The 27,843-nt window shown below is 46.5% G+C and overlaps 1 protein-coding gene across 1 annotated transcript; it reads left to right on the forward strand.

Moving 5' to 3' along the window:
• On the forward strand, positions 1-24,258 carry LOC147718089 (GTPase IMAP family member 7-like). The gene is made up of 2 exons (XM_086919256.1): positions 1-73; positions 22,922-24,258. Exons 1-2 carry the CDS (start codon positions 64-66, stop codon positions 23,746-23,748), a joined length of 837 nt encoding a protein of 278 aa, XP_086775382.1. The 5' UTR covers positions 1-63; the 3' UTR covers positions 23,749-24,258.
• Positions 24,259-27,843: the final 3,585 nt, after the last annotated feature.

Here is a 27,843-nt window from a genome sequence, read left to right on the forward strand (position 1 = left end):
AGGAAAAAAAGAAGGGGGAAACTACAAACAAGAAAACATAAACCTAAACTAAAAAGAAAAGAAATGGCTGCAGGTATGGATCTTTAGTACACTCCTGAATATGATTTATAACACTTATTGTCATACTATGTCCTGAATTTATGATAAGCACTGTAATTTTCAGAAACATGGAGTGTTACAATTGTACAAAATAATAGTTTTTTAATTATTTATTATTTTGTACTGGGATTATCAAACTTTTGAAGAATTTCCAGTGGAAATAGGAAAAACAAATATAGTAAATTGTGGTAACACAAACACATACACCTAGATACAAGCCATGTTTTGGTATTTTTATTGTACCGTGAAGTAGTATAAAAACCCAAATTTCAAAGGGAGACATGAAATATGGAAAATGCAATCAATATGTTATCTCCATTATACAAAGAAGACAAATTATTCAGCATTTTTTTGTTGCATTGTTTGTCTATTGCATCTAGAAATCAGTGGCGGCTGATGACATTTAAAAGTGATGAGCAAATTAATGCTGGCCCGCATGGCGGCAAGCGAGCGTAGCAAGTGAGCCCGTACAACCTCCGGGGTCTCGGGGGACAACATATTGAAAAAAGAGTGGACAAATGGTGCATTTTTAAGCACATTTGAGAAAGCAGGAAGGTTAATAAAGCAATACAATTGAATTATTTGTCATTTAAGAAATTGCCAATTTCTATGAGCTCTAGAGGACAATCTTTGCCAGAAGCACCAAGGAATGACCTACACTTCTACTTTTGCCCGTGGCCAGCCTTATGTAAAAACTCCATAGGTAGGAGTGAACCTACAGAAACATGATTTTACTGAGACAGACATATAGCTTAGAAAACCAACAGTAATAGCTCACTGTGACCCCACAGCACAAAAATATGCCATGTCAGTGTGCAAGCTCTGCAAATGTGTACAGAAACTACCAGCAGTAAAATCATGGCAGAACAGCATAAACAACCCACCGTGAATTCAAGTCGCAGAATCAAATTCACACTGTGAAATAACAGCACAGCCTACCCGTAAAGACCCATCTCTCTGCACCATCTGAGAAAAGCAAACACGTTGACAGCATAAATACACAAAAGTATATACTTTTAGCAGAGGAAATCACAAATATGTAAAACTCTTCCGTTTTTTTTGGTGCATGAAAACATGTACTTAATCATCTCATTTTTCCATCAGCCCGAATGGAATAGACCTAGACATTTCTATGACTTTATTAAAAAGCAAAACAGAGAGGCACACACATTTGACGGAGCAACGACGAAAAAACAACTTGTTGTGACTTCAGAAAAACAGAGAACACAAACAAAACCGAACTTGCTGTAGTACATTAGCAAAAAAAACACATGGACATCATTATTTCCGGTCTGTAGAATACCGTTTGACATCCCGTCCATGGACCACATAAGCTATGGAGTCCGCAGCTCACAGCAAGGAAGGCCTGTGCTTGAGGCGCCCCGTGTCAAAGAAGCAACCAGCAGTGTCACTTTATGGTACTAACAAACCCCAGCAGGCTGCAGCTCCCTGATCGCGCGCTGCCGTTCATTGTGTTAACCTTATCTCACAGATTAATGCATGTCACATTTTAGAATCTCTGTAGGTATTAAATGCGGTTCAATTCGTTCACTGGTAATGATGGTTATTATCAATCAGTCCTGACCCTTCATTTAACAAGTCATTGCATTCAGTGACTTTATGTGCTTTCATGGAACCATTTGGACCAACAGATGACACGTATGATTTATAGAACTCTCGAGACTCCTAAATTCATGCGTGGGTAGGCAATCCTGTCCAAGTTGTTTTTTTGTATTTTTACACTGTAGTCCTGATGGGTTATCTGGCCTACAAATTCCATAGCGCAAAATAAATATTTAAAAAAACAAACACAATGGCGGACTCACTGACAGGTGGCCATGGAATGGTGAGACAGTTGATATATCTGGCCATGAGATTAGATCATAATTCTTCCGGTCGCTGGCTTTCATTTAACACGTCAGTGCGTTCTGGGAGTCGTAATTATTGTTTGCTTTCATTGAACAAATTAGACTAATGCACACTTTCGTAAAGGAAATGTATGAAACCACTTCTGGCAACCGCACCCACAGTTACCTGCAAACCTGGGTGTGCTGGAGCGTTAAACAGCCAACTACGGGCGCACAGGCTGGTACTTACTTCCGACGGGGCCGTCCCAAGAGTCTCAAGGACACAAATGTTGTGTATTGTATATGGAATATTGCAAGCTTTTGCCTTTTAACATTTGGCCCTCATTGCCATCAGCCATAAAAAACATTGGGAGGCACACGCACAGAAGCATGCACACAATCGCTGTTTGCTTCTAAATACTGGTGGAGGGGTTGCACAGGGATGGGGTGGGGGGGCAGGGAATTAGAATAAAGAAGGAAGAAAACTTACCTGACCGCCGGTCAGCGCCGCATCTTCTGGGACCTCGGCGCCTTCACTGGTGCGGAAACCCCACCCTCCGTCCTCAGCCAATCCTGGCGCTGGAGCAGCGCCAGGATTGACACAGGGCATGGTTGCTTTCTGCCCGCCTGCCCATTAGGAGAGCAAGGTTTCGCTCTTCTAATGGGCATGCGCCAACTGAGCAGGCACAAGTGCGCATGAGTGGGCAATGCTGAAAAATGTGCCCTCCGTCCCCACTCATGCGCACCTGTGCTGCTGCCTGCCCCTGACAATGCCTGTCAGTCAACATGACATAGGACCGCCCACCCCCTTCAGATTCTGAAGGGGGTGGGCGGTCCTGCATCATGCTGACTGACAGGCATTGTCCCTCGGCGTCTTTGAACTTAAGTAAACTGAGAGTTTACTTCAGTTCAGAAACGCCGAGGGAGCTGCGGGTGCGGGGGGGGGCAACGCCCCAACGCCCCAATGGACGCACCGCCACTGCTAGAAATATTTAATTGCAAAATCTGAAAAAAATTGGTAAATCCTTAATTATGTGTCTTGCACCCACAGAAACACATACATCTACTGATCCTCCTCACTCTTAATTGGTTTATCAACAAACTATTCATAATGGGTAAATCTAAATATTCTAATACTAGTCAGTTCAAATTGCAAGCTTCGCTGTGATGAAATCAGCTTTTTCAAGCTAACTTGGCCAAATAAACATGGTCTATGAAAATACTTAACCACTCAGTGATTACATATCCAATAATGGTATAATGCAGCATAATACTGCCAACAAGGGCTTCAGATGACATAAAAAGTCACCAGACCTAGAAGCTCTGACTATGGTAAAGCTGCGGTATATGGGTTGTCATAGTAGATATGAATCCATAGTTTCATAATTCCCCCTGAAATGTGGATTTTATACCACTATGTTTTGTGCACTAAAATCACCAAAACATAGAAAAACATGCATAATCTATATGGTATTGAGAGGAAGGGTCTTTTTGCAAGTACACCCCTACTGTATGCCTCACCTTCGGGCTAGTAGTGGCTCGTGTAATGGCTCTGTAGTACACTGGGCCCGGCTGACAAGGTCTCAATGCCTGTGCTCTGACTTTTAAATGTGTATATTTAATTGGCGAATTCCTGATTGGCATAGATTAACTTTCTTATAAGTCCGTAGTATATGGTACCGGGGGCACCCAGGGCTTGTAAGTTAAACATGGACTGCAGCACTTACTGTGCCCCCAGAAGTGTGACAAAGCCAAGCAGAACTCCTAACCAGTCATTGCTGGCTGGCAACGCAGAACTCAAACTGCTGTCTCAACGTTGCCTTTTAAAAGCATGTCAAGTATCAGACCCTCTGTTTTAATATAGATTGTACCCCTAAGGCAGGCTATCAAGCCGTAGGAAAGGGAGCTGTATATAAAAAAGTGGAACACATGTTCTTCCATGTGTTAACAGTAAAATCCCCAAATTATCATAGAAAGGCAGGTACCCCATTGGTGAGAGAAGGGTTACATGCTTACCACTCAGATGTGCTAACTTTTGAATGGGACCAACAAAATATAAACTTCAAGTTATCAAAATAAGTGTTACATTAAACCTTACTTGATGCCCAAGTCTAATTTAATGTACCTTTGAAGTAAATGGTAAATTTAGAAAGATTCTATTCTGTTGCCAAACGTTTTCCAGTGATTGTTTGTGGTTGCTGGCCACAAGACAGCCTTCTGCACTCCTAGGGGGACAGTGTGAATGGCTCCCAGTAAGGAATACAAAGGGTCTTGTCTTTGGAAGAGGTGGTCCCTCTTCCTGGCAGGAAGGCAAACAGAGATGTGAATCCAAAAAGTAAGTTTCAATCGCCATGCCGCCTTTGAAGGGCAAATGCTCCACAAACCAATAATGGGGTCTGACATTTTGGGAGTGGGAGGAATATTTCATTCTGGGATAGCTAGATGCCACTCTTTGTAGGACGTCATCATGAGATAGGAGGAGACTTGCTAGCCTATTAGCTAGTAACTGTTACATCCCCCAAGGGTACTTTCTGGGCATAAAGTATCACCCCTGGTACCTAGACCTCAACAAACATCTGCAATAGATGGAGGACTGGTGAAGGACTGTACTGCACCTGCTCCTTCTGGGCTAGCAAGGAGAGAATTTTGCCTGTGGCACTCTGCTGGAGGAACAGTTGCTACCAAGCATCAGGCAAAAGTAATGACTACAAGATTCAGTTTACTGACTTCCTGTTACATCTACTGGCCACAAAAGGTGAAGAAGGCACCTTTGTAGTTTGGAAGTCCAGATTGCCTGATATCTGCTGACCAGCACAGCACAGCCCAGTAGACTGAGTCTCGATGTACAAAGGTTGCACAAAGTCTGCTGTATCTGGGTGAGCCAACGAAGTGTAGTTTCATCATCCAAGATGGACACTAGCCTCAGTTAAATGGAACCACTGGTTTCAATGTAACTGGAGACCAGTGGCAACTAGGTTTTGGCTGGACTTTTTCTGGACTTCAAGGAACATTGACCTCTGTGTTCATGGCCCAAAGGCTGTTTCTAGAAAGAACTCCATCATCAGATCAGCATCCTCAGCATCCTTTAGCATTTTCACCATCTTTTGACCCTTGCTTCGGGACCACTCCATTGATGTTTAAAGTGGTTTGCTCATAGAACCAGCAACTAGACAAGAGACTGCTTTGTGTAACTCTCTTACCAAGACTTATTGGCCCCTGTGAGCTGATACCTGCTGGAGCAGGTTGCCCAAAGCAAGCCTGAGATGCAAAACACAAGATTGTTCAAGTTTTCAAAATTCTTCAAATTAACCACCAAATGCAGTAGTTGCCAATGTTTGTTAGCAATTTGGCTGAAAAGCAGTAATATACCATTTATCTCCAAGATCCTCTGATGGATTTTGTTCATTTTATTTTCTAGAAATGTATGACTATAACATCTATATATGGTGTGTTTCTTTCTAAGTCAATTGTTTTGAACAGTAGAGGCAGTGAGTTTACTACAAGCTGGGGTCTCACAACCACGCCATACAATGAACCACTTTCCTCACATTGGTGTCTATTGGTGGGATCCAGAGCTTGAGTTTTGGGGTATTGTATGGTTAATGAGTTTGTAACTGCCAAAAGTCCATCGAGTTAACACCTAAGGAAACATTCTTGTGGTTTACAATCAAGTTGCCAAGTTCTGGGTATCCTAAACACCATATTCAAAGGTCTGGAAGCTTCTAATAAGTTTTGAGAAAGTGTAGAAATGTTTGTAAAATACCCAGAGCTAATCCCATAGTGTTCAGTAACTATACCGCAATCGCAATCGCCGTTTCCAGTGAAAATGTTGGAACGTTATATGAATAAAAAACTATCAGCCTATCTGGAAAAACTGAAACTTCTAGAAGAAGAATAGTTTTTGCAAAGTTTGGACAAGTGGCGGTCCTCCTTCTGTTCTTACATAGGTCCAGAATGTGTTCTGAAGATGGTGATTTAGGGTGCCATATTTATACCTGGCACCAGCTAGTGGGGATGGGGGACTCCTGTCTCTTCTCTAACCAATGGGGCACATGTTTCCAGGACAACACTTCCCACCATTTCAGCAGTTCATGTAAATAAACAGTCCTGCAGTGCATCTTATTACCAAGATTCAAGATGGGAAAACCCATCTCTCCTTCTGCAGATCCCTGTGTGTCCACCTAGAGATGTGGCAGTAATAATGAGCAGTCTCCCTCATCTATGGTCAATTAAAATTGATAGCTTTCCTCCCTTTGGGTATGGCGAAAGCCTGACTATGGAGCTAATGGCTGGACATTTCCAGGTGTTGCCTGACATTATTTATGATAGGGCAGACACCTTTCAAGTTAAGTAACTGGGCCAAACTGGTCTTCCTGCCAGGTGGAGAAAGCATCTTCTTACTCTGGGGCCATCGTCCCTGTTCTAGAACCAGTTTTCACACCTCATTAAGGTCAAATACTTGATTGATTGATGCATCTGCTGCAGAGCTAAGACAAAGTAGCCTTCAGGAGCTGCAGGCAGGGTAACTATAACTTTCTAATGTTACTTTTCCTAAATGTTTATTAAAAATCCAACTAGATGATTGATGTGGCCTTGTAATAGTTATATTATAAAAAAAGAGTGGGTACAACCCTGAGGTATCGAACTAATATTTTAATGCGGATGCATGCTCCAGTTTTTTCCACAGGACAGCTAAGGCCTTCCACAGTGAATACAGCTCTTTAGGACTTGTCACTGCAGGAACATGGTAACAATTAATTTCTACATGTCATATTTTTAAATAACAAATCCTACATTGAGGTAACTTTAAAATATTTAAAATATATTAAAATGATGGTTCTTGTTTGTGCCAAAAGGCTTATTTTGTCAGGTTAGCCTGCAGGCTTAAACTGGAGCTGTCAGGCTATACTGGTAGGCTTAAAGCCATGTTTTCCTCGCCATGCTAGTTAATGGCGCAATATGTGCTGCAGCCCACAAGTGACACTTAGCTTTCAATGCAATAGGTGTAGTTTCTACACATATACTATAACACTTAAAATACTATTTTAGGCTTAGTCACTGGTAACTTGTTTTAAGTGTTGAAACACATACATTAGGGACTTGGAAGCAGTGCTCCAGTGTGCAGAGTTTACAATGTCAGTAAATAATTGGGTGAACATCCAAAAAAAGGCATTTCCGCACACGTATACTGAAGAGCAGCCCATGTGTGGTCTTGTGGATTCTTCACATGTGAGGATGTAAATGCCAAACCCCTTACTAGATACTAGCAAGATACATCAGGATGCATCCTGGGAGACTTTGTTAACCAATGCCTACTATGCAGTATTTCTGTTTACATTCTCAAAAGGGAAGAGTTCCAAAGAGGATCCTTTGCCTATAGCAAATGGGCTCGATTTCCAACTTTAGGGATCAGGAAAATTCCAATGGCTTACGACTTGTATTTCGGTCATAAATCATTGATACATACAGATAGGAATCGATATTTAGAAGGTGTGCCTACAACACATTCCACTCAAATATACATTCTTCATCATTTCTGGTTCCATTTTAGGAGCCAGAAAAAAATTGCAAACTCCTTATGTGGGTAATCTGTGAGGGCATGAATGGACTATAGCGTGGTGGTAGTGGAGCAGTCAGTCACTGACATCTGAAGTTCCTCAGGGCTCAAAGCCTGTGAAAGTAATGCATAGCACTGAAGATCAATTGGGCATGATTGTTCGGTTTTGAATGTTGTCTTTGTTTTGAAAATTTCAACAAAATAGTTCCACTAATAACTAAAATGTGAAGATAGCCATAAGCACAGGAAAATGTTTTTAAATTGTTCTATCAGTATCAAAACATTTGATTTATACACGTCTCCAACTTTTCTTATTTAAAATAAAAGCCCCTCCCCCATGTATTGTTGTCTGGTCTTGTTACTAGCAGGAATGAAGGTACGGGAGAGGGGCCTTTATGCACTAAATAATAAACAGATACTAGTGTGTTAGGGTGCCTGTTGGGAGGTGGGACTGCCTCATATTGCAATGACTGGGCTGAGGAGGACCTATGAGGGGGTCATCAAAACTGACTAAACTGGGAACCGTTAGGGGGACATGACAGGAAGCAGGAGGACATTAATTGGAGTAATGAAGATTATTATTCACTTACGGCCCATTGTTTCCTGTCTCAGCTTTGTTTCTCTGTCACAGTAAGTGAGACATTCCTAGATATACATGAAATGTTGATATTGTGGGGGGTGAGTCTTTTCAGGAGCCCACCTGGTGCAGGGGTTCGCCCTTTCGCGCACTGGTCCTTTAGACTGACAAAGTAGAGATTGGCACGGAAGCTGTAATACAAAGAAAGTATTTTATTAGGACTGAGTGGAACTAAATCGATACAGAACCCGCAGGCAATGTACGAGACAGCACATGGAATACATAAACCATGGGCCTTATATACTATAGGAAGTGCGGTGTAAGTATGGAGGTTCAAAAAGAGGCAGTACAAGTGTACACACAAATAGACGTTCACACACAAGGATACATGAGAATCGCTTAGTCAACAAAAAGGGAGTAGCTATAACACTGCTGACATCAGTTAAAATATTCTGACAGTTAAGGCCTCTCTGAGCATGCGCAGTGCTCAGGTTCAGTGCTGCAGGAGCTAACTATAGATGATGACTCAGGTGTAATAGAAAAGCAGACGGGGAAGCACATGGCAAACACATGGCTTAACTAAAATGAATACCAAAAACAAAGTGGCTTCATTTCATGCTAGCAGTAATCTCTGCCAAGTCGCCTGGCTCTCCATTACCCAGGCCGACATGTTTTATTGTTTTTGGTAATGAACCCTGTGATTGCAATATGACCCCCAACTGCGGCAATGCTTTTTATTGTTTATCGTAACAACTGCTTAAGACTAATATGTGGATAGAGATAACATGTTTTGCACCATTTTAGATTGGACTAGTAGATATTTTAGTGACTCTGAGCCTTATTTCATTTTATAAACAAGAAATAAAATCAGTGGCTGAATCCTATATAAGCCCAGGTATTTTGACCATTCATTTTGGGAGCTCTTCACACTGGAATTATCAACCGAGGTCACAAAATGTGGCAGAACAAGGGCCTTGAGTCAGAAGGTTCATTTCAGAAGATGTGTAGAAGTTGTCCTTTCCCCGCAAGCATATTTTTGCATCCTTGGCAGAGCTCTGATAACAGAATAGCAAAGCTCCCATCCTAAGGTAAGCTGTCTTATAAACTCAAGAGGAAGGTTTCTGTTTAAGGATTTAACTAAAATTTAAAACAGCTCATATAACTAGTTTTAAGTTGTTAGGATCATAAAAACTTGCAAAATGTTAGAAATCTGTCTCTTGTTTTCGCTGACCATGACATATCTCAGAAGGACCATGACCCACCACCACCAGCAACAGGTTGCACGCAGAAGCTGGAACAAGATCACAGCCGACGAGCTTGCGACTTCCCTGAGCAAGAACCCACCCACCAGCGCAACGAACCCCAGCCAAGCGGCCACCAACCTCACGAAGTGGATCAGCGACTGCGCAGACGACCTCGCCCCTCTGAGGACCCCGCCTAGCAGACTCGGTAGCAAGAAAGCCCCATGGTTCACCGACGAACTCAAGAGCTCCAAGAAGAACTGCAGAGACCCAACACCGGACAACATGACTGCCCTCAAGCTCGCCACCCGAAAACACCACCAACTCATCCACTCCACCAAGAAAACTGCATTCAAGGAACGACTGGACAACAACGCACACAACAGCAAGGAACTCTTCAACATCGTGAAGGAGCTCTCCAACCCCAACGCCGGAAACAACGACATCACCCCTTCGCAAGACCTCTGCAACTCCCTCTCCTCATACTTCCACAACAAGATCGCGGACATACACAACAGCTTCTGCACTCAACCGACGCACGCCACGACCGAACCACCACCCCCCACCACCATCCTCCGCACCTGGACCCCGATCAGCACCGAAGACACCGTCCGCACGATGAACTCCATCCACTCCGGATCTCCTACCGACCCCTGCCCTCACCACGTCTTCAACAAGGCCGACGCTGTCATCGCACCCCACCTGCGGGACATCATGAACACCTCCTTCGACACCGCTACCTTCCCGGAGAGCTGGAAGCACGCCGAACTCAGCGCTCTACTAAAGAAGCCATCAGCCGACCCCACCAACCTCAAGAACTACCGCCCCATCTCGCTGCTCCCGTTCCCTGCAAAAGTCATCGAGAAGACCGTCAACAAGCAGCTGGCCACCTTCCTCGAGACGAACGGATCCCTCGACCTCTCCCAGTCTGGCTTCCGGGCCAACCACAGCACCGAGACCGCCCTGATCGCAGCCACAGATGACATCCGAGCACTGCTTGACAACGGAGAAACAGCAGCCCTCATCCTCCTAGACCTCTCCGCGGCCTTCGACACTGTCTGCCACCGTACACTAGTGCAGCGACTCAGCAACGTCGGAATCCAGGAGAAGGCACTGGAGAGGATCATCTCCTTCCTCGCCGGAAGGACACAGAGAGTCCGCCTCCCCCCGTTCAGATCTGAAGCCTCCGAAGTCATCTGCGGCGTTCCTCAAGGCTCCTCGCTCAGTCCAACCCTCTTCAACGTCTACATGAGCCCCCTCGCAGACATCGCACGCCAGCACAACCTCAACATCATCTCCTACGCCGACGACACCCAGCTGATCCTCTCCCTCACCAACGACCCCGCCACCGCCAGAGCCAACCTCCACGAAGGGATGAAAGAGGTAGCCGAATGGATGAAGAACAGCCGCCTGAAACTGAACTCAGACAAGACTGAAGTCCTCATACTGGGATCCTCACCCTCCGCCTGGGATGACTCCTGGTGGCCCCCCGCCCTAGGCAGCGCACCCAAACCAACAGACCACGCACGCAACCTGGGTTCATTCTGGACTCCTCCCTCTCCATGACCCGACAAGTCAACGCCGTCTCCTCGTCGTGCTTCAACATCCTGCGCATGCTACGTAAGATCTTCCGGTGGATCCCCACCGAGACCAGGAAGACGGTCACCCAGGCCCTCGTCACCAGCCGTCTAGACTACGGCAACTCCCTCTACGCCGGAACCACCGCCAAACTCCAGAAGAGACTCCAGCGGATCCAGAACGCCTCAGCACGACTCATCCTGGACATCCCCCGTCGCAGCCACATCTCCGGACACCTGAGAGACCTGCACTGGCTCCCGGTCAACAAGAGAATCAGCTTCCGACTCCTCACCCACGCACACAAAGCCCTACACAACCAAGGCCCAGGATACCTCAACAGCCGCCTCAACTTCTACGCTCCCAAATGCCAGCTTCGATCGACCGACCACGCCCTCGCCGCCGTCCCCCGCATCCGAAGAGCCACCACAGGGGGACGGTCCTTCTCCTACCTCGCCGCCAAGACATGGAACTCCCTCCCGACCCACCTCCGCCTGACCCAGGACCACCTCGCCTTCAGGAAGCAACTCAAGACCTGGCTGTTCGAGCAGTAGCGGACCCCCCTCCCCAGCGCCTTGAGACCCTCTGGGTGAGTAGTACGTTATATAAATGCTTGATTGATTAATTGATTGATTATCTTGGTGCATTGATTTCTGATTCTGTGTAAATGTTCATGTTATATGCACTATTCTAGGATTTTACGATAAATATTTAAATAGCATTTGCCCAACTATAGATACGATTTTTGAGTGTGTTATTCATATATAATGACTAATTGGATTGTCACTGTGTCACTGAATTCTTCTAATGGGATTGATAGTAACCAGAATACACTGCCTGTGCACGGCTGCTCAGTGGGCTAGTGTAAGGGCTGCAGACCAATTGGCTTTTTTACTTAAATGTTGGTACACTAAACTTACATCAGACGGTTAGAAAAGTGAACCCTTGGGCTTTTGGGGAATCCCACATTCATAATAAGACACAAATTGTAAAAATACACAATATTAAAATTTAAATTTCTCATATCTGTAGTTCAGAATGAGTAACACAGACATTAATGTCTGTTAAAAGAAATCAGTACAAACATGTAAGACACGTCAGAGAATCTATAATTGGGCTTATGTTTCATTTAGGACATGGATACTCGCAAATACCATAAAAAGGGGTCTGTGATGTGCCCGAGGGCCTCATTAATTCAAGCTAGGTGGGAGTGTGGCTTTTGTGGGGGTGAGTTTAAGGACAGAATAGGGGAAGCGAAGGGGTGTGGTCAGTATTCACTGAGTTAATTTGAGAGTTTCATTCCTTGCTGTCCTCTAAAGTAAGTCTAAAGTCTAAAGTAAGCCCCTAGTATCTAGAAGAATCAGAGGTTTGAGAAAGCTGTGTTATGTTGTATTTGAATTGTTATAACTTTACCACAACAGCAACTTGGCTTCCTCGAGAGAGACTCATGGATAAAAGGAAGCAAACAATAATATTGAAATAGAATTTGTGGTAAAAGGGCTCTTTGTAGTTGTCTTCCCACTTTCTGCCCCCATTTGGGCTACTAGAGGCTGTTTTTCTGACTCTGATTATGCCCTGGCCTCTGTTAATAATCAATCAATCAATCAATACATTTATAGAGCGCACTACTCACCCGTGAGGGTCTCAAGGCGCTGAAGGGAGAAGGGGTGTCGCTACTGCTCGAATACCCAGGTCTTGAGGTGTTTTCTGAAGGAGAGATGGTTCTGGGTCAGTCGTAGGTGCACGGGGAGGGAGTTCCATGTTTTGGCTGCCAGGTAGGAGAAGGATCTTCCTCCGGTGGTGGTTCTGCGAATTCGTGGGAGGGTGGCGAGGGCGAGGCTAGTGGAGCGGAGCTGGCAGGTGGGGGTCTAGAACAAGAGGCGGTTGTTGAGGTATTCGGGCCCTTCTCATGTAGCGCTTTGTGTGCGTGGGTGAGGAGCCTGAACGTGATCCTCTTGCAGACGGGGAGCCAGTGCAGGTCGCTCAGGTGGGTGGATATGTGGCTGTGGCGAGGGATGTCGAGGATGAGTCGTGCGGAGATGTTCTGTATGCGTTGGAGTCGAGTCTGAAGTTTGGCTGTGGTTCCTGCATATAGGGCGTTTCCGTAGTCCAGTCAGCTGGTGACGAGGGCCTGGGTGACGGTTTTTCTGGTTTCGGTGGGGATCCATCTGAAGATTTTTTGGAGCATGTGCAGGGTGTTGAAGCAAGATGACGAGACGGCGTTGACTTGCTTGATGGCTGGTGACTTGCTTGGCCAAAGGCAAGCCCATCTGCACCCGTCCGCAGCCGTCCGGGGCTAGGGGCCCCCCACTCCACCCATCTTTATTCATATTCTACTCCACAGCTACTGGTGCTACAGGTACAGTGGCTTCCTCAGACAGCCATTCGCGCACGGATTAGCGAACTCTGTCTAGCTCGGTCCCCTTCCTCTGTTATTTTTCCTGTCACAAATCCTTCCCTCCCCTCCCTTTCTTTGGCTTCCCCCGGACCCTCTCCCACCTCTCCTGTGCCACTAACGCTACCCCATCTCTCAGCCTTTCTACTTAACACCAGATCGGCTGTCAAACACCATTTAGAATTGTTTGACTTTTTGGACTCTGTCAAGCCAGACTTGCTATTTTTGACTGAGACTTGGTTCCGCACTGACTCTCTGCCCCCCCTATTTCATCCTCAGGGCCGACCGACCCGAGGGCCGAGCAGGTGGTGGAGTTGCCTTGGTTGCTCGGGCGGATTTCCGTTTCCAAATACTTCCTTTCCCCTCCTTACCTACGGCGGACTGCCTGATCATTCGCTCCACCTTTTCCCAGGTCCCCCTAATGTGTGTCCTTGTCTAACGTCCCCCTCAGTTCTGCCCTCATTTCCTTCCTGCTATTTCTGATCTTCTAGGAACCCTGGCAATTAATAACTCTTCGGTCCTGCTTCTTGGGTATTTTAACTTCTGGCCCAACGATCCAGCAGAAGATGTGGTTTCCCGCAACTTCACTGAAATTCTCCTTAGTTTGAACTTTGTTTCTCGTGTCCTTTCCCCCACCCACATCCATGGCCACACTTTAGATCAAATCTGGACCCTTAATACCCTGGTACCCGTTCTCTCTGTCCAGCCTTGCTCTTGGTCGGATCATTTTTTGATCTCTTTTTCTTTGCACCTCAGTATTTCTCCCACTACCCCATTCTCTAAACACACCTGGGCGAGGAATTGGAACAGAGTTGACATTCCTGTCCTCTGTTCCTCCTTATCAGCTTTTGACCCTGACCTGGCTGATCTCACGCCAACCAGGCAGCTGAATGCTCTGAATAGCTGGCTCCTGAGGGCCTGCGATCCAGCTGCTCCTTTGAAACGTGTAACAGTCAAACGCGCCCATGATGCGAACAAATGGTTCTCTCCCTCCCTTAAGGTAAAAAACTGGAGGTGCGTGAAGCTGAGAGAGCCTGGAGGCGTGCCTATTGTCCCCTCTTGAAATCCCGTTACACTTCTATCCTCAAAGAATATAAAAACGACATCCTCCTTGCTAAAACAGCCTATTTCTCAGGGAGAGTTCTGGTTGCAGAGAACCAGTCCAGGGAAATATTTGCTATAGTCCGGGAACTGTCTTCTTCTGATAGAGCTTCCTCCAATATCCCTCCATCCCAGCTGTTGTTCAACTCTCTCAACGACTTTTTAGTTGAGAAAGTTGCCCTTATCAAGGCTGGGATTCCGCCTCCCTCCCTTATTTTTTGTGTGTGATCCCCAGTCTCCCCCCCTACCTCCTGCTTGACTCTTCTGCCCCGTGTTAAATCTGGATCCCCTGTGGATATAGCCCCGGCGCGCGTTCTTCGCAGGCTCTTTATGAGCTGCTACCCCCCCCCTCACCTTCCTTAACGATTCCCTTGAACAGGGGATTGTTCCAGCCCTTCATAAAACTGCCATTGTCATTCCCCTTTTAAAAAAACCTGGGCCGACCCTGTCTCCCCCTCTAATTATCGTCCCATATCCCTCCTCCCCTTTTTGGCTAAGGTCCTGGAGGCCCATGTCACCCAGGTCCTAGGTGCCTTTGTGGAGGGGAGTGGGGGATTTGCTTCCCGGCAGGCTGGCTTTCGTCCCCGGCACTCCACTGAAAAGGTGGTTATTTCTGTGATGGACGACCTTAGAGAGGGGCTAGACACCAACACTCCCCAGGCCCTCGTCCTTTTAGATCTCTCCGCCGCCTTTGACAAGGTGGACCATTCCATCCCTCTCACCCGTGTCAAGGCGGCGGGCATTGAGGGCCCTGCCCTGGCTTGGATCAGCTCCTTTCTAGGAGATCGTTCTCAAGCCGTACACTTGGCTGAATTCACTGCCCCTCCTCACTCAGTCCGGTGTGGTGTTCCCCAGGGTTCCTCTCTTTCTCCTTTATTATTTAATCTCTACATTTTCCCACTTATCTTTGCACTTCAGCAAATGGAGGTCACCGTGTATAACTATGCCGATGACCTCCAACTCATTTTTCATCTGTCACACTCCCCCACCAGTATACTCAACTTCCAGTCTGTAATGCTGCTCATCAGTGATTGGATGAACGGCAACCATTTGAAATTAAACCCGGACAAGACTGAACTTGACATCACCGCTTGCACTCCCAGCCCCTGGTCCCATAACTTTTGGCCTCCCTCCCTGGGCACCTCCCCCACACCTTCCTCCTCTGTAAAAACCCTAGGGATTTCAAACACCTCACCCCCCATTCTCAGATTAGTTCTGTTGTCTCTTCTTGTTTCTTTGCTCTCTGCACCATATGGAAAATTTCCCGGTTCTTTTCTGTCCCCGCCCTTAAATTAATATTGATGGCGATGGTCCTGTCCCGGCTGGACTACGGGAACATTGTATATAACGGTGCTCCTACATATGCCTTACATCGCCTTCAATTAGTCCAAAATCAGGCCGCCTGCTTGATTTATGGCCTGCCCAGATTCCATCGCGTCACCCCCCTACTTCAATCTTTACATTGGCTGCCTATCAAGGAACTGGCTCTCTTTAAATTAGGCTGCATTACATTTCAGGCCTTGGCGGGAACTGCCCCTGAGTTCATTTCCTCCGCCATTAGTACTTATTGCCCCAATAGAGAACTCCGCTCCTCGACTACATTTTTTCTTTCTGTCCCCCGGTACAAGAAGAAGAAATCTGGGGGCCTGAAATGTACTGTCCTTGCCCCCACTTTTTGGAACTCTCTCCCCCTTCATATTAGATCTATTCCTTCCTACCTCGAATTTCGCAGGGCACTTAAGACCTTTCTTTTTTCTCATGCCTTTCCACCTCAGTAATTCCGCTACCCCAGCCACGGGTTAAGCATCCTTCAAGCGCCAAGAAACCGCGTGGTATACGTGCGCTATATAAATCTCTATAAATTCAAATTCAAATTCATCGTGAGGGAGGAATCCAGGATGAATCCCAGGTTGCGTGCGTGGTCCGTGGGAGTTGGCGTGGAGCCCAGTGCTGTTGGCCACCAGGAGTCATCCCAGGCGGATGGGGATTGTCCGAGGATGAGGACTTCCATTTTGTCTGAGTTCAGCTTTAGGCGACTGAGCTTCATCCATTCTGCAACGTCTTTCATTCCTTCCTGGAGGTTGGTTTTGGCGGTGTCTGGGTCTTTGGTGAGGGAGAGTATCAGTTGGGTGTCGTCGGCGTAGATGATGTTGATGTTGTGTTTGCGTGCGATGGTGGCGAGGGGCTCATGTAGATAGAAGAGGGTTGGGCTGAGCTAAGAGCCTTGGGGTACTCCGCAGATGATCTCGGTGGCTGCTGAGCGGAAGGGAGGGAGTCGGACTCTCTGGGTTCTGTCGGAGAGGAACGAGGTGATCCAGTCCAGGGCCTTTCCTTGGATCCCAGTGTTGAGGAGGTGAATTGTTAGGGTGCGGTGGCATACGGTGTCAAAGGCTGCAGAGAGGTCTAGGAGGATGAGGGTGGTTGTTTCTCCGTTGTCCAACTGGATCCTGATGTCGTCGGTGGCTGCGATGAGGGCGGCCTCGGTGCTGTGGTTGGCTCAAAATCCGGACTGGGACAGGTCGAGCGAGTTGTTAGCCTCGAGGAAAGCTCTTTGTTGACGGTCTTCTCGAAGACTTTAGCCAGGAAAGGAAGGAGAGAGATGGGGCGGAAGTTCTTGAGGTCTTTGGGGTCCGCTGTGGGTTTCTTCAGAAGGGCGCTGATTCCTGCATGCTTCCAGCTCTCAGCGAAGGTGGCTGACGTGAGGGAGTTGTTTATGATGTTCCGGAGGTGGGGTGCGATGATGATGTCGGCTTTGTTGAAGATATGATGGGGGCTGGGGTCAGAGGGGGAGCAAGAGTGGATGGTGTTCATGACGTGGATTGTGTCTTCCGTGCTGATGGGGGTTCAGGCGCTGAGGGTGGTGGTGGGGGTTGATGCTTTGGTGGCTGGAGGCGGGGTCTGGGGTCCGAAGCTGTTGTGTATATCTGCGATATTGTGGTGGAAGAATGTGGCGAGGGAGTTGCAGAGGTCTTGCGATGGGGTGATGTCGTTGTTGCTAGGGCTGGGGTTGGAGAGCTCTTTGACGAGCTTTGACTTTGCTGAAGAGTTCCTTGCTGTTGTGGGTGTTGTTGTCTAGCCACTCTTTGAACGATGCCCTTTTGGTGTTGCGGATCAGTTGGTGGTGTTCGTAGGTGGCGTCCTTGAGGGTTGTCAGGTTTTCTGTTGTCCGTTCGTGGCGCCAGGTTTTTTCAAAGGTTCAGCAGGATTTCTTTGAATCTTTGAGGGCATCTGTGAACCATGAGGTTTTCCGGTTGCCGGTTTTGCCTGGGGGGTTCTTCAGTGGGGCGAGGTCATTGGCGCAGTTGGTGATCCACTATGTGAGGTTGTGGGCTGCGTCTTTAGTGTCAGCGGTGTCGGTTGGCGGGTTCTGGCTTAGTGATGAGAGGAGCTGGTCTGTGGTGATTTTGCTCCAGCACCTACCGGGGATGTGTTGCGTGCGGTGGTGTGATGTATTCTTTTTGAAGATGAAGTGGATGCATCTTTGATCTGTCCAGTGTAGTCCGGTGGAGTGGCTGAAGGAGACATCGTTGCTGGTGGAGAAGATGGGGTCGAGCGTGTGGCAAGCGAGGTTGGTGGGGTTGTTCACCAGTTGTTTGAGTCCGAGGTTGGCGAGGTTGGCGAGCAGGGTGGTGGTGTTGTTGTCCTTGTTTTTCTCCAGGTGGAAGTTCAGGTCCACTAGGAGGATGTATTCTGGTGATGCCAGGGCGTGTGGGCTGATGAAGTTGGTGATGGTTTCGCTGAATTGTGTGCGCGGGCCCAGGGGTCTGTAGATGAGTGTTCCTCTGAGGGTGGTCTTGGGGTAATGTGAATCTGGAAATGTAGGTGTTCAGCGGTGGAGAGTGTGTCTTCAGCATTGGTCGTGATGTTGATGGTGTCCCTGTAGATGATGGCGATTCCTCCTCCGGTTTGATTGATGCGATCCTTCCGGGTGATCTTGTAGCCGTCCATGATGGCTATGGCGATGTCGGAGGCCGAGGAAGCGTTCAGCCATGTTTCTGTGAGGAAGGCGATGTCTGGTGCTGTTGTGTCGAGGAGGTCCCAGAGTTGGACGGCGTGCTTGTGGACGGAGCGTGTATTGAGGAGGATGCACTTGAGGTGGTTGTTGTTGATGTTAGGTCCGGTGGGTGGTCTGCAGGATCAGAGGCAGGTGAATTTGCAGGCTTGACTGGTGAAGGGTCCCTGGGTTCACTTTGGGGTTGCTCTGTAGCAGGCGGGCCGATGTCCGGTGTTAAGTCCTTTGAGGGCAGAGGAGTCGTATCTCACTCTCCGGCGGAGGCCAGGGGTTCTGGCGCTGTGCGCGGTCCAGGCGTGGACGGGCGCAGACGGGCTTGCCTTTGGCGCGGCTTCCATATGAGGGGCTGTGGGAGGGATGAGCAGCTGGGAGACAGGAGTGGGGCGGCGAATGGGAATGGCGGGGGTGGGGCCGCATGGACGCAGCAGCGGGAGGAAGGCACAGAGGGAGCCGGGGTAACGGGGGACAGGACACGGGAGGCAAAACGGGGGAACAAGGGGGCACAGAAGGCAGAAGGGGGTACATGGTACAACAGGGGAATGCAAGAAATCACAAAATACAGTAGAAATAAAAATAAAATACAGTGGGCAACTGAGGGGACTCACGTGGCACAAGTAATCACAAAATACAGTAGAGATAAAATAAAGATGCAGCGAGGAACAGAGGGGACTCACGCGGCACCAGGCGGCGGCAGGGGCAAGGCGACAGCGGGGTCAGCGTCACAGGAGGACCGTGTGGCGGCTGGGGTGACCTACCTGAGGACAAGGTCAAAGGTCGCTCCCTTCACCGCCGTGCAGCCTCCATATGAGGGGCTGTGGGAGGGAGGAGCAGCTGGGAGGCGGGAGGCGGAGTGGGACGGCGAATGGGAACGGCGGGGGCAGGGCCGCAGGGACGCAGTGGAGGGAGGAAGGCACAGAGGGAGACGGGGTAACGGGGGACAGGACACGGGAGGCAAAACGGGGGGAACAAGGGGGCACAGAAGGCAGAAGAGGGTACAAGGTACAAAAGGGGAATGCAAGAAATCACAAAATACAGTAGAAATAAAAATAAAATAGAGAGGGCCACAGAGGGGTCTCACGCGGCACAAGTAATCACAAAATACAGTAGAGATAGAATAAAGATGCAGCGAGCAACAGAGAGGACTCAAGTGGGACCAGGCGGTGGCAGGGGCAAGGCGACAGCGGGGGCAGCGTCACAGGAGGACCGTATGGCGGCTGGGGGGTGAACTACCTGAGGACAGGTGCCTGAGATGAAGCTCAAATTCAGTAACGCATTATAATCAGCCCAAGAATCTAGTGAGCACGGTCGAGGCTATGCAGGTGTGCTTTCTCCCCAGATCTACCGTCTACAATTAGCTGTAATCTGTGTGGAAATCTAGGCATCCACGAGTTTCTCGAGCGCAATCCCCGTGTACTTCCAGTGACCAGGGGGCAGCTTTCTCCTCATCTCTAGAGCCCGGGGCCAGTACTCTGTTTAAAAGGAATATATTAATTAGGTGTAATTACAATTGGGACAGACAACCTACCTGTAGGTCCCTAGTCTATGGTAGGGCATGTAGGTTTAGAGGCCCAGTATCTTTAATGCCCTTAAGTGTGCAGTGCTGTGTGCCTGCTGTCATTTAGAAAAGCCAGCCCTGCTTTGCAGGCTGCTTTTGAAAAAAAAGTTTTCTAAATTTGAGTTTGCAATTAAAGTACTTACACAGTCTTAACCTACCTTATTTTTACATATAGGTCACCCCTAAGGTCTACCTTAGGAGTCAGTGGTAGGGTGCATTAGGATAATACGTGGGGACATTGTAAAATATGATGTATATGCCCTGGCGAGGGAAAAACTGCAAATTAAAAATGTTCCCCCATTGTAGATTGCTAGTTCCATAAGCTAACAAGCAAAGGTTTCATTTAACATTAAGAAAGTCTATCTTTTGACAGGGGTTAGCTAGAAATGTTCTTCAAAGTATTAAAAGAGTATTTACAATAAATCCAGCAACATGCCGATGTAGGATTTATTATAACTATTGCAGAGCAGTAGTTTTAGAACTGCTTTCCTAAAGTTACCTACAATAAGCCCTTCGCAGCCTCTTCTGTTTGGCCAGCCTTTGACAGCCCGAGCCTTGCTTCCTTCATTAGGTGTCAAGCAGCCTGGGCTCAGGCAAAGGAGGCATCTGGTGGGAGGAGATCTGCTGCCTGCTGATGCCGGGAGAGGAAGGGGTCTGGGTAGGCAAACTGGTCTTCAGAGGGTGAGACAGGACAGGTACCAGGCTCACCCCAATTTCCTGTAGATGGAGGCCCCTGCAATTGAATTAGCAAATGGGCTGGAAGGAAAGTGAAGGAAAAATTACCCATACTTATGAGTTTGGTTAGCCAGACCTGAACTCTAAAAATAGATTTTCACCAATTTTTATTTTGTGGAACAGTGCTTTCTGGGAATCAAATATAATAAGGAAGTTGTCATCACAGAGGGTAGCGACCTGCACACCATTGGTCAGGATGCCCGCCTTCGAGCCATCCCAGAAACCTTGATAAATATGGGAGAGCTGGCCAGCAACTCAGATCCTTGCCTGGAAACATCAAGAGAAGAAGGACTGCCCTGCTGAACCCCTGGCTTGCACCAAGGGAGGACTTCACTCAATCAATCAATCAATAAAGAATTTGGGCCCAATTCACAAAAGTAGACTTCGATCAAAAGTCTAATTTTAGACCTGAAGTCTAAATTTAAACTTAAAGGCTAACTTTACTAGTAGTAAAGTTAGAATGTTGGTCTAAGTTATACTTTTGATCTAAATTTAGATCTTTGTGAATTGGGCCATGGATGTGTTCCTCTTCAAAAACCTAAAAGCTCATGTCAAAAGACACATTTAAATAAATATTAAAACATCTCATTAAAGCAATACATTAGATCAATACTGCACACACAAAGACTGCACCTTCTGCACACTCTGGGCTTCACACTTCACTTTGACTTACCTTAAAAGTTTGTGGAGTAGTCACCTGCATCAACTCCGCCAAGAAGAGACCAGCTGACTAGCATCCTGTGAATTTTCAAGGATGTGACCAGGTCCATTGTGGGAATTGTAGTCCCAACTCTCCAAGGACCAACTCAAAGCTTTTGGAATCTTGGCTTATTATGTGGACACTTCAAGACCACAGGTCCTTCTGAAGAAGCTCCAGATTGTAAGACCGTTTGGAGACTTTATGGTTAAAAGCTCCTTAAGTTGACTGGCCTGTCATCGAGTGTCAAGACGACGAAGTCGAACCCTAATTCAGACTGAAATTCTGGTTTGTCCCTCTGAAAGCTCCGGGGCTCTCCATATCAACAATGAGAACCAAGACCACTAGGATTTTACTAACACCTTGTGCCGAAGCAAGCCGCTGTTGAACCACAGCCCAGCCTGATGAGGAGTCTTGCTCGACAAAGAGAGAAAAAGAACCAAAAAAGTGACTATGTCAGAAGGTAAAAACTTGTCCAAGCCCTGCCAATCCTTTTAACCAACCCACGCTCCATCGCCGATAGCCTGAAAGTTTGATTTTACCTCGGTCAAGTGCGACCAGATGTCTCAGTTGTCGCATTTGGCATTCATGCACTAGAAAGCATATTTTTACATTTACACTTTACAAATTCATATCTCCGGTTCCCTGCACTGGATGTATGTAATTTTGGTGTAACTTTAAAGATAAAAATTTATATAATTTTTTTAATTGGAGTTGAATTTTTATTTTGTGCTGTGCATTACTTATTTACTGTTTTGGTAATATTAAATGCTTTACACACCTGTCTCTTAAAATAAGCTTGACTGTTTATGAGCCAAGCTACTAAAGGTTCAGCAAGTGTTAATTTATTGAGACAAACTGGGCACACTTTTCGATTGTGATGTTATAACTAGAGTAGGTACCTACATGCACCTACTAATAAACCACCTTTCAGCAGAATTAAATAGAATTACACAGTGTGAGGCCAGAAAATCTGGGATGAACCCCGGCTTCCCCACTCGACTAAACTGCATGATCCCGGGCCATTATTTATTTTACTTTGCCTTCCCTTTTTTCATTATGACATTTCAGAGCCCCTTGAAACCTTCTTATGTGTTTGATTTAATAAATTATATTGTTGTCCACTCAGAAGGTCTACATGACTACTGACTTGCCTTTTAGTTCAATATCAGCATTGTTGTCAGGCTGGGAGGGAGCTTGAATGTTTCTATGTTAACGAGAATTTATCATATTTTACTATGCTGGTTGCAAGATGTCTTAAAAAATGAATTTGTTGTTATAGTTAAGTAATGCAGGATATCCTCTTTGCTAATTTTATTTTACTTACTTAACATATAAAAAATGCTTGCCCTTTTATTTCTGTGTACCTGAGACATCTGACTGGTGATATTCTGTATTAGAATGTGTTTCAATGCCTTAAATGTTCCTTTTGCAGTGGAGAACAGTCATAGGTGGATTGACCTGATCTTTGTACTTTTGAAATGCAGCCAGTATGACCTGTGTGTGACCAGTGCATTCTTCTCTTCACAGGGACTCGTGAGCTGAGGATCGTCCTTGTGGGGAAGACAGGAGCGGGAAAAAGTGCGACCGGAAACACCATCCTCGGGCAGGAGGAGTTTATCTCCAGAGTGTCTTCGAAGGGAGTGACAAGTGAATGTGCAGAAGGGTCCTGTGTAAGGAATGGACAAAAGATTGCAGTTGTCGACACTCCTGGATTGTTCGACCCAGAGGTTCCAAATTTAGTAATTGCTCAAGAGATCTCTAGATGTGTAGTGATGTCAGCCCCTGGCCCCCACGCTATTGTCCTGGTGCTTCAGGCCAGTCGTTTCACCCCGGAAGAGGCGAGGGCTGTCCAAGATATCCAGGACCTATTCGGAGAAGAGGCCGCAAGATACATGCTGGTCCTGTTTACACGAATGGATGGCCTGGAAGCTGATAAAACTACTCTGGAAAACTACATCCAAAGTTCAGATTCTAAGCTGAAAGGGGTAATTAGGGGCTGTGGGTACCGCTACGTGGCCTTCAACAACCGGGCTCAAGGGGGGGCGCGGGAACAGCAGGTGTGTGCGCTGATCTCAATGGTTGAGAAGATGGTGAAGAACAATGGGGGCTTATACTACACTACAGAGATGTTTCAGAGGGCAGAGGAGAAGATCCAGAGAAAGGAACAGGAAATTAGGGATGAGAGGCAGAGATCCGGACAAACTAACGAAGGAGTGCCGACTCCCCGTGAAGAGGCTAAGAAGAGCGTCCTAGAACACATACTGGAAATATTAAATGCATTGCTACCGGTGCTGGAAAAGATAGGTAGTATTGCAGCAACTTTGAGAGCAATATTCAATAACCTGAAGACATAGAAAAGAAAACTGCAGCTTTCTGGTTAAGGGCTGCTGGCTCATCCATTTTTATTTTCATTGTGAAATGTCTTGTGCTCACACTTATTCACTGCCAAACTCGGCACCTACTTTCTTTTCTTCAGTGATTGGAATTAAGACATTCAAAAGGAACACACAAGTGTGTAGGGAAGGATTAGCCTTATAGTGTAAGGACTTGTGTTCCACAGCCTCTGCAACCCCTTCCAGAGTGAGGAACGAGTGTTGTGGGCACCAGCTTGAATGAATTCACCTCTGACTGGAGGCCAGCCCTGCATCCCATTGCATCTTCTGAAACATACCTTAAATAAATAATATAGGTAATTCAATGGTGCATGGTAGTGATGTAGGATTTGTTTTCACTACGTTAATATTTAATATGTACAAGCAGACATTTGCCACACTAATGTGTATCCACATGAAAGAAACACAACGCGATATAACATTTACATATGCAAATCCAAATTAAAACCCGTCAAAAAACAAAATGCACTATTATCAATTTCTCACAGATTTTCTAAATTTTATTCTGTCATAAATGCAAACTGAAAACAAAATACAAAACCTAATTGTCTGAGGTCATGTATGGAATACATTTAATCTATTTTCGCTTCAAATGCATATTAACTTGTGTGCAAAATTGGGTTGTTGGATTTTGGGTGGGTGAGGGGGGAGGGTGAGTACTTCTCAAGCAACAGCACAATCCCCTTCAGGGTAAGCCACTAATGTCACTAAATTAACCTCTACTTAACCCCCTGGTAGCTTGGCACAAAAGCATTCAGACTTAACTTAGAGGCAATGTTTAAAGTATTGATACACAAACAGTGATAAAGTGAAAACTGACCACAATATTCAAGTATAGCGTCTGGAAGCACAAATCACCACTTGCGTTTATCTGGTTGTACAAAAGCGGGTGAAAGTTGCAAGTTCAGGCTGGCCGCGATAGAGTGTGGGCCGGATACAGGGACTGGGTTAGTGCTGCTGGAATAGTTACCTTCTCAAATTCCAGCATGAAGAGTCCAGGTTGTATCTAGGAGCAAGAAGAGCACGGCAGGTGGTCATGTCTGTAGAATAAAGAACAGGCTGAAAGTCAAGGACTGTAAACACTGTTGTGCAAAGATCCTACTGGACGTCACACAATGTCGAGGTTGGAGCTTCGCTATTATGGTCACTGTGGTCAGTTGATGCTTTTGCATGAAGATGAATCTCGCATTGCTGCTCATCGCTGCATGTTGCTGTAGCACAAGACATGCTCACCAGAGATCTGTGTTAGTTTTTGACATGGGAGCCAAGATATTGGCACAAATGGGCCTGGAATCAGCAGTCACAAAGAGCCCAACACATCAGAAGGAGCTGAGCTGATGCTAGCTAAGGGTCCAAGACCTGGGGAGGCACTGCATGGGGAGCAGGAGCCCACTCTTCAGGAGCCAGCATGGCTTTGATAGGTACAGGTAGTTCAAGTGCACCAGGTCAGCTCTGCAGTTGCAAGGACGACTCAAGTTTTTATGTCCCTATAGTTCTGAAAAGAAGGGCAGTCAGCTTAATCAATCAATCGAATAGGATTTGTAAATTGCTGCTTATCACCCCTGAGGGTTACCAGGCGCTGGAGGAGGGCTGCTCTATGGCCGGATGGATACCCCTCTTTAAGATACAAGCTTCTCTATCCTTAGTGAAGCCTAATTCCCAAGTGGGGGAGAGTTTGTTCCAGGACTTGGCTACCTGGTGTGAGAAGCCTCAGCCACTGTTCCTGCTTCTTTGGATGCATATTTGTTGCTCCAGCCATACAGACTTGAAGAAAAATTACTTGCCACTGGCAAGTGTTAGTTTCTTTCATACCAAGCCTATACACTCTAAGGTGTCTGATATACTGCCAGAGCTGGTAGATCTTACATCTCTGAGGCGCTCCAGCCACCACATGACTCAACGCAACGTGACACCTCCTTCCCACACTCCATGACCGCTGGAAATGAGCAAGCCTGATATACAACCAATAGTGTGCCGGTACTTCCAGGATCCAGCTTCTCAGCTCAGCTCAGCGTGGGGTAGGCTACCGGAACGCGCCCTTCAAGGACAGGTTGTAAGCGGGCTGCTCTTCAGGTAGTTACGTAATAGTGGTGTTGTAGGGAATTAATAGGTCCTTTTGAGCATGATCGTTTGGACGCCCAGAATCTTACCGGGCCATTGCTGCGGATATTTGCGTGGCTTAACTGACAGCGTGGACAGACTGGCGGAAATGGTAATTTCTGGACGGACCATCCCTACAGCACTGCTGGGGGTGTATCCACCGTCTTTCCACGGACCTTCCTTCGTTCAACAAGGGCCAGCGGGCACACAAGATTGGGGCCATAAGTCTGGGGCCCGTTTAAGCCTTGCCCACCATTGCTGGTTGACTGGTGATGACAGTCACTATGTTTTGCTTTATCATTCACTCTACAGGACAACACCAATGTAGGTGTCTGGAGATGAGAAGACTGTATGGAGCAAGCGCTACCACTCAGATAGGTGAGCTGCACCTTGATGGATATATTTAAACCTGTTATATCTGTCCTTTTTAATGTTTTTTTTAATCCAGTCACTCTTTCAAAAACCCTGTGATTTTAATAAGGGGTGCATTACTCACTCACTATGCAGTGACCTGATGGACACTTGTATGAGGCTGTGAGGATGACAGCATTCCTTGTCAGACTAATAAATCTAATCATTTTATTTTCCATGTAATTCTTGCTTAGGTTACTACTAGATTCGGCGGGGCCTCCTGCTCGCACCCAAAAATTGTGGTAGGTAGGAACTTTTCTGCCCACCACCATGTGTAGATCACATAGGTCCTGATGAAATGCAGTGTATCATTACTGAACGTATTGCATGAAACATGTCGACCATTTGCTAAGAGTTGAGCATTACTCCACTGGACCGTTGAACCAGTGAGCAGCCACAATATTTTTGGATTATCTAACCTTTTTTAACATCACTCACTCACGTCACCTCTGCAGAGTCCCCAAGGGCCCTCACACCCATGGCACCATACGGTAAGGAACAGAAGATTTTTGCTAAAGAGCCCCTTTATGGCTTTCTGTCTGGTATTGCAGCGTCGACCCGACAAGGAGCAAGTCCATAGGATGAAGCATGACACCTAGCTTCCTGGGTGTGTGAGGACTCTAGTTCCGAAAAGGAGGATTTCCCTCCTTAGGCCTCCCTTCATGTGGTGTGAATGCCAGGTAGTTTAGTACCTCAAAGATTCATTACATCTGTCGTCTCACCCCTAAAAGGCACTGAAACATGGTACACTGGTAAAAAATATGAGGTTTAAAACATCTTGACAAATATTTTAACCTGTATCCTAGTCCAAATACTTCTACGCAAAGGTAAACTGCAATTAGGCCTAGATAGCGATGTGTGTGCTTGAAACTGAAAATATATTTTATCAAGTTTGGATATGTGACTACTATCATGTCTCAGCTATGTCTCTATTTCTATGTGAAGTGTAACATGTGTGGTGCAGCTAATGACCTAACTTAAAAATTATATGGTCGATCATTCTCCTGGACAAATATTGTCACAGCTACTTCCCTTCATATCCAGTTGCCCTCTGAAACACGCATAAACGGATCCATGTAGCATGTGGTGTGAACAAAGGTAGTCTAGTACCTATTTCCCTGCTTTACATGTGTCATCTTACCCATGCTCATTGATCCCTCTAGGAAGATGCTGACAGTAATATGAGTGAAATGGCATGACATCTCTCTTGAAAGAAAGTGGGAGCGGAATGTAAGATTTAAAATATGGTGCCAGGTGTATTACCCTCTATCCTAGTCCATATAAGTCTCTGCAAATGTACACTGCAAATAGGCCATAGCTAGTGATGTGTGTGCTTTCAACAGAAAGCTTATGCAGTTTAATATTCAACTGCTACCATATTTCAGGTATGTCTCTAGTTCTCCATGTAGACTGACTTTTGTGGTGCAACTGTTGACCCAAACTTAAAAACTATGCATTCTATCATACCCTTGTACAAATACTGTGGGAGATGACATAATCCACAGTGACTCCCACTAAAAATAAACAGAAATTGCACTTTTTGGC

Source organism: Lissotriton vulgaris, chromosome 4_2 (genome assembly GCF_964263255.1).
Source record: "Lissotriton vulgaris chromosome 4_2, aLisVul1.2, whole genome shotgun sequence".
NCBI lineage: Eukaryota > Metazoa > Chordata > Amphibia > Caudata > Salamandridae > Lissotriton > Lissotriton vulgaris.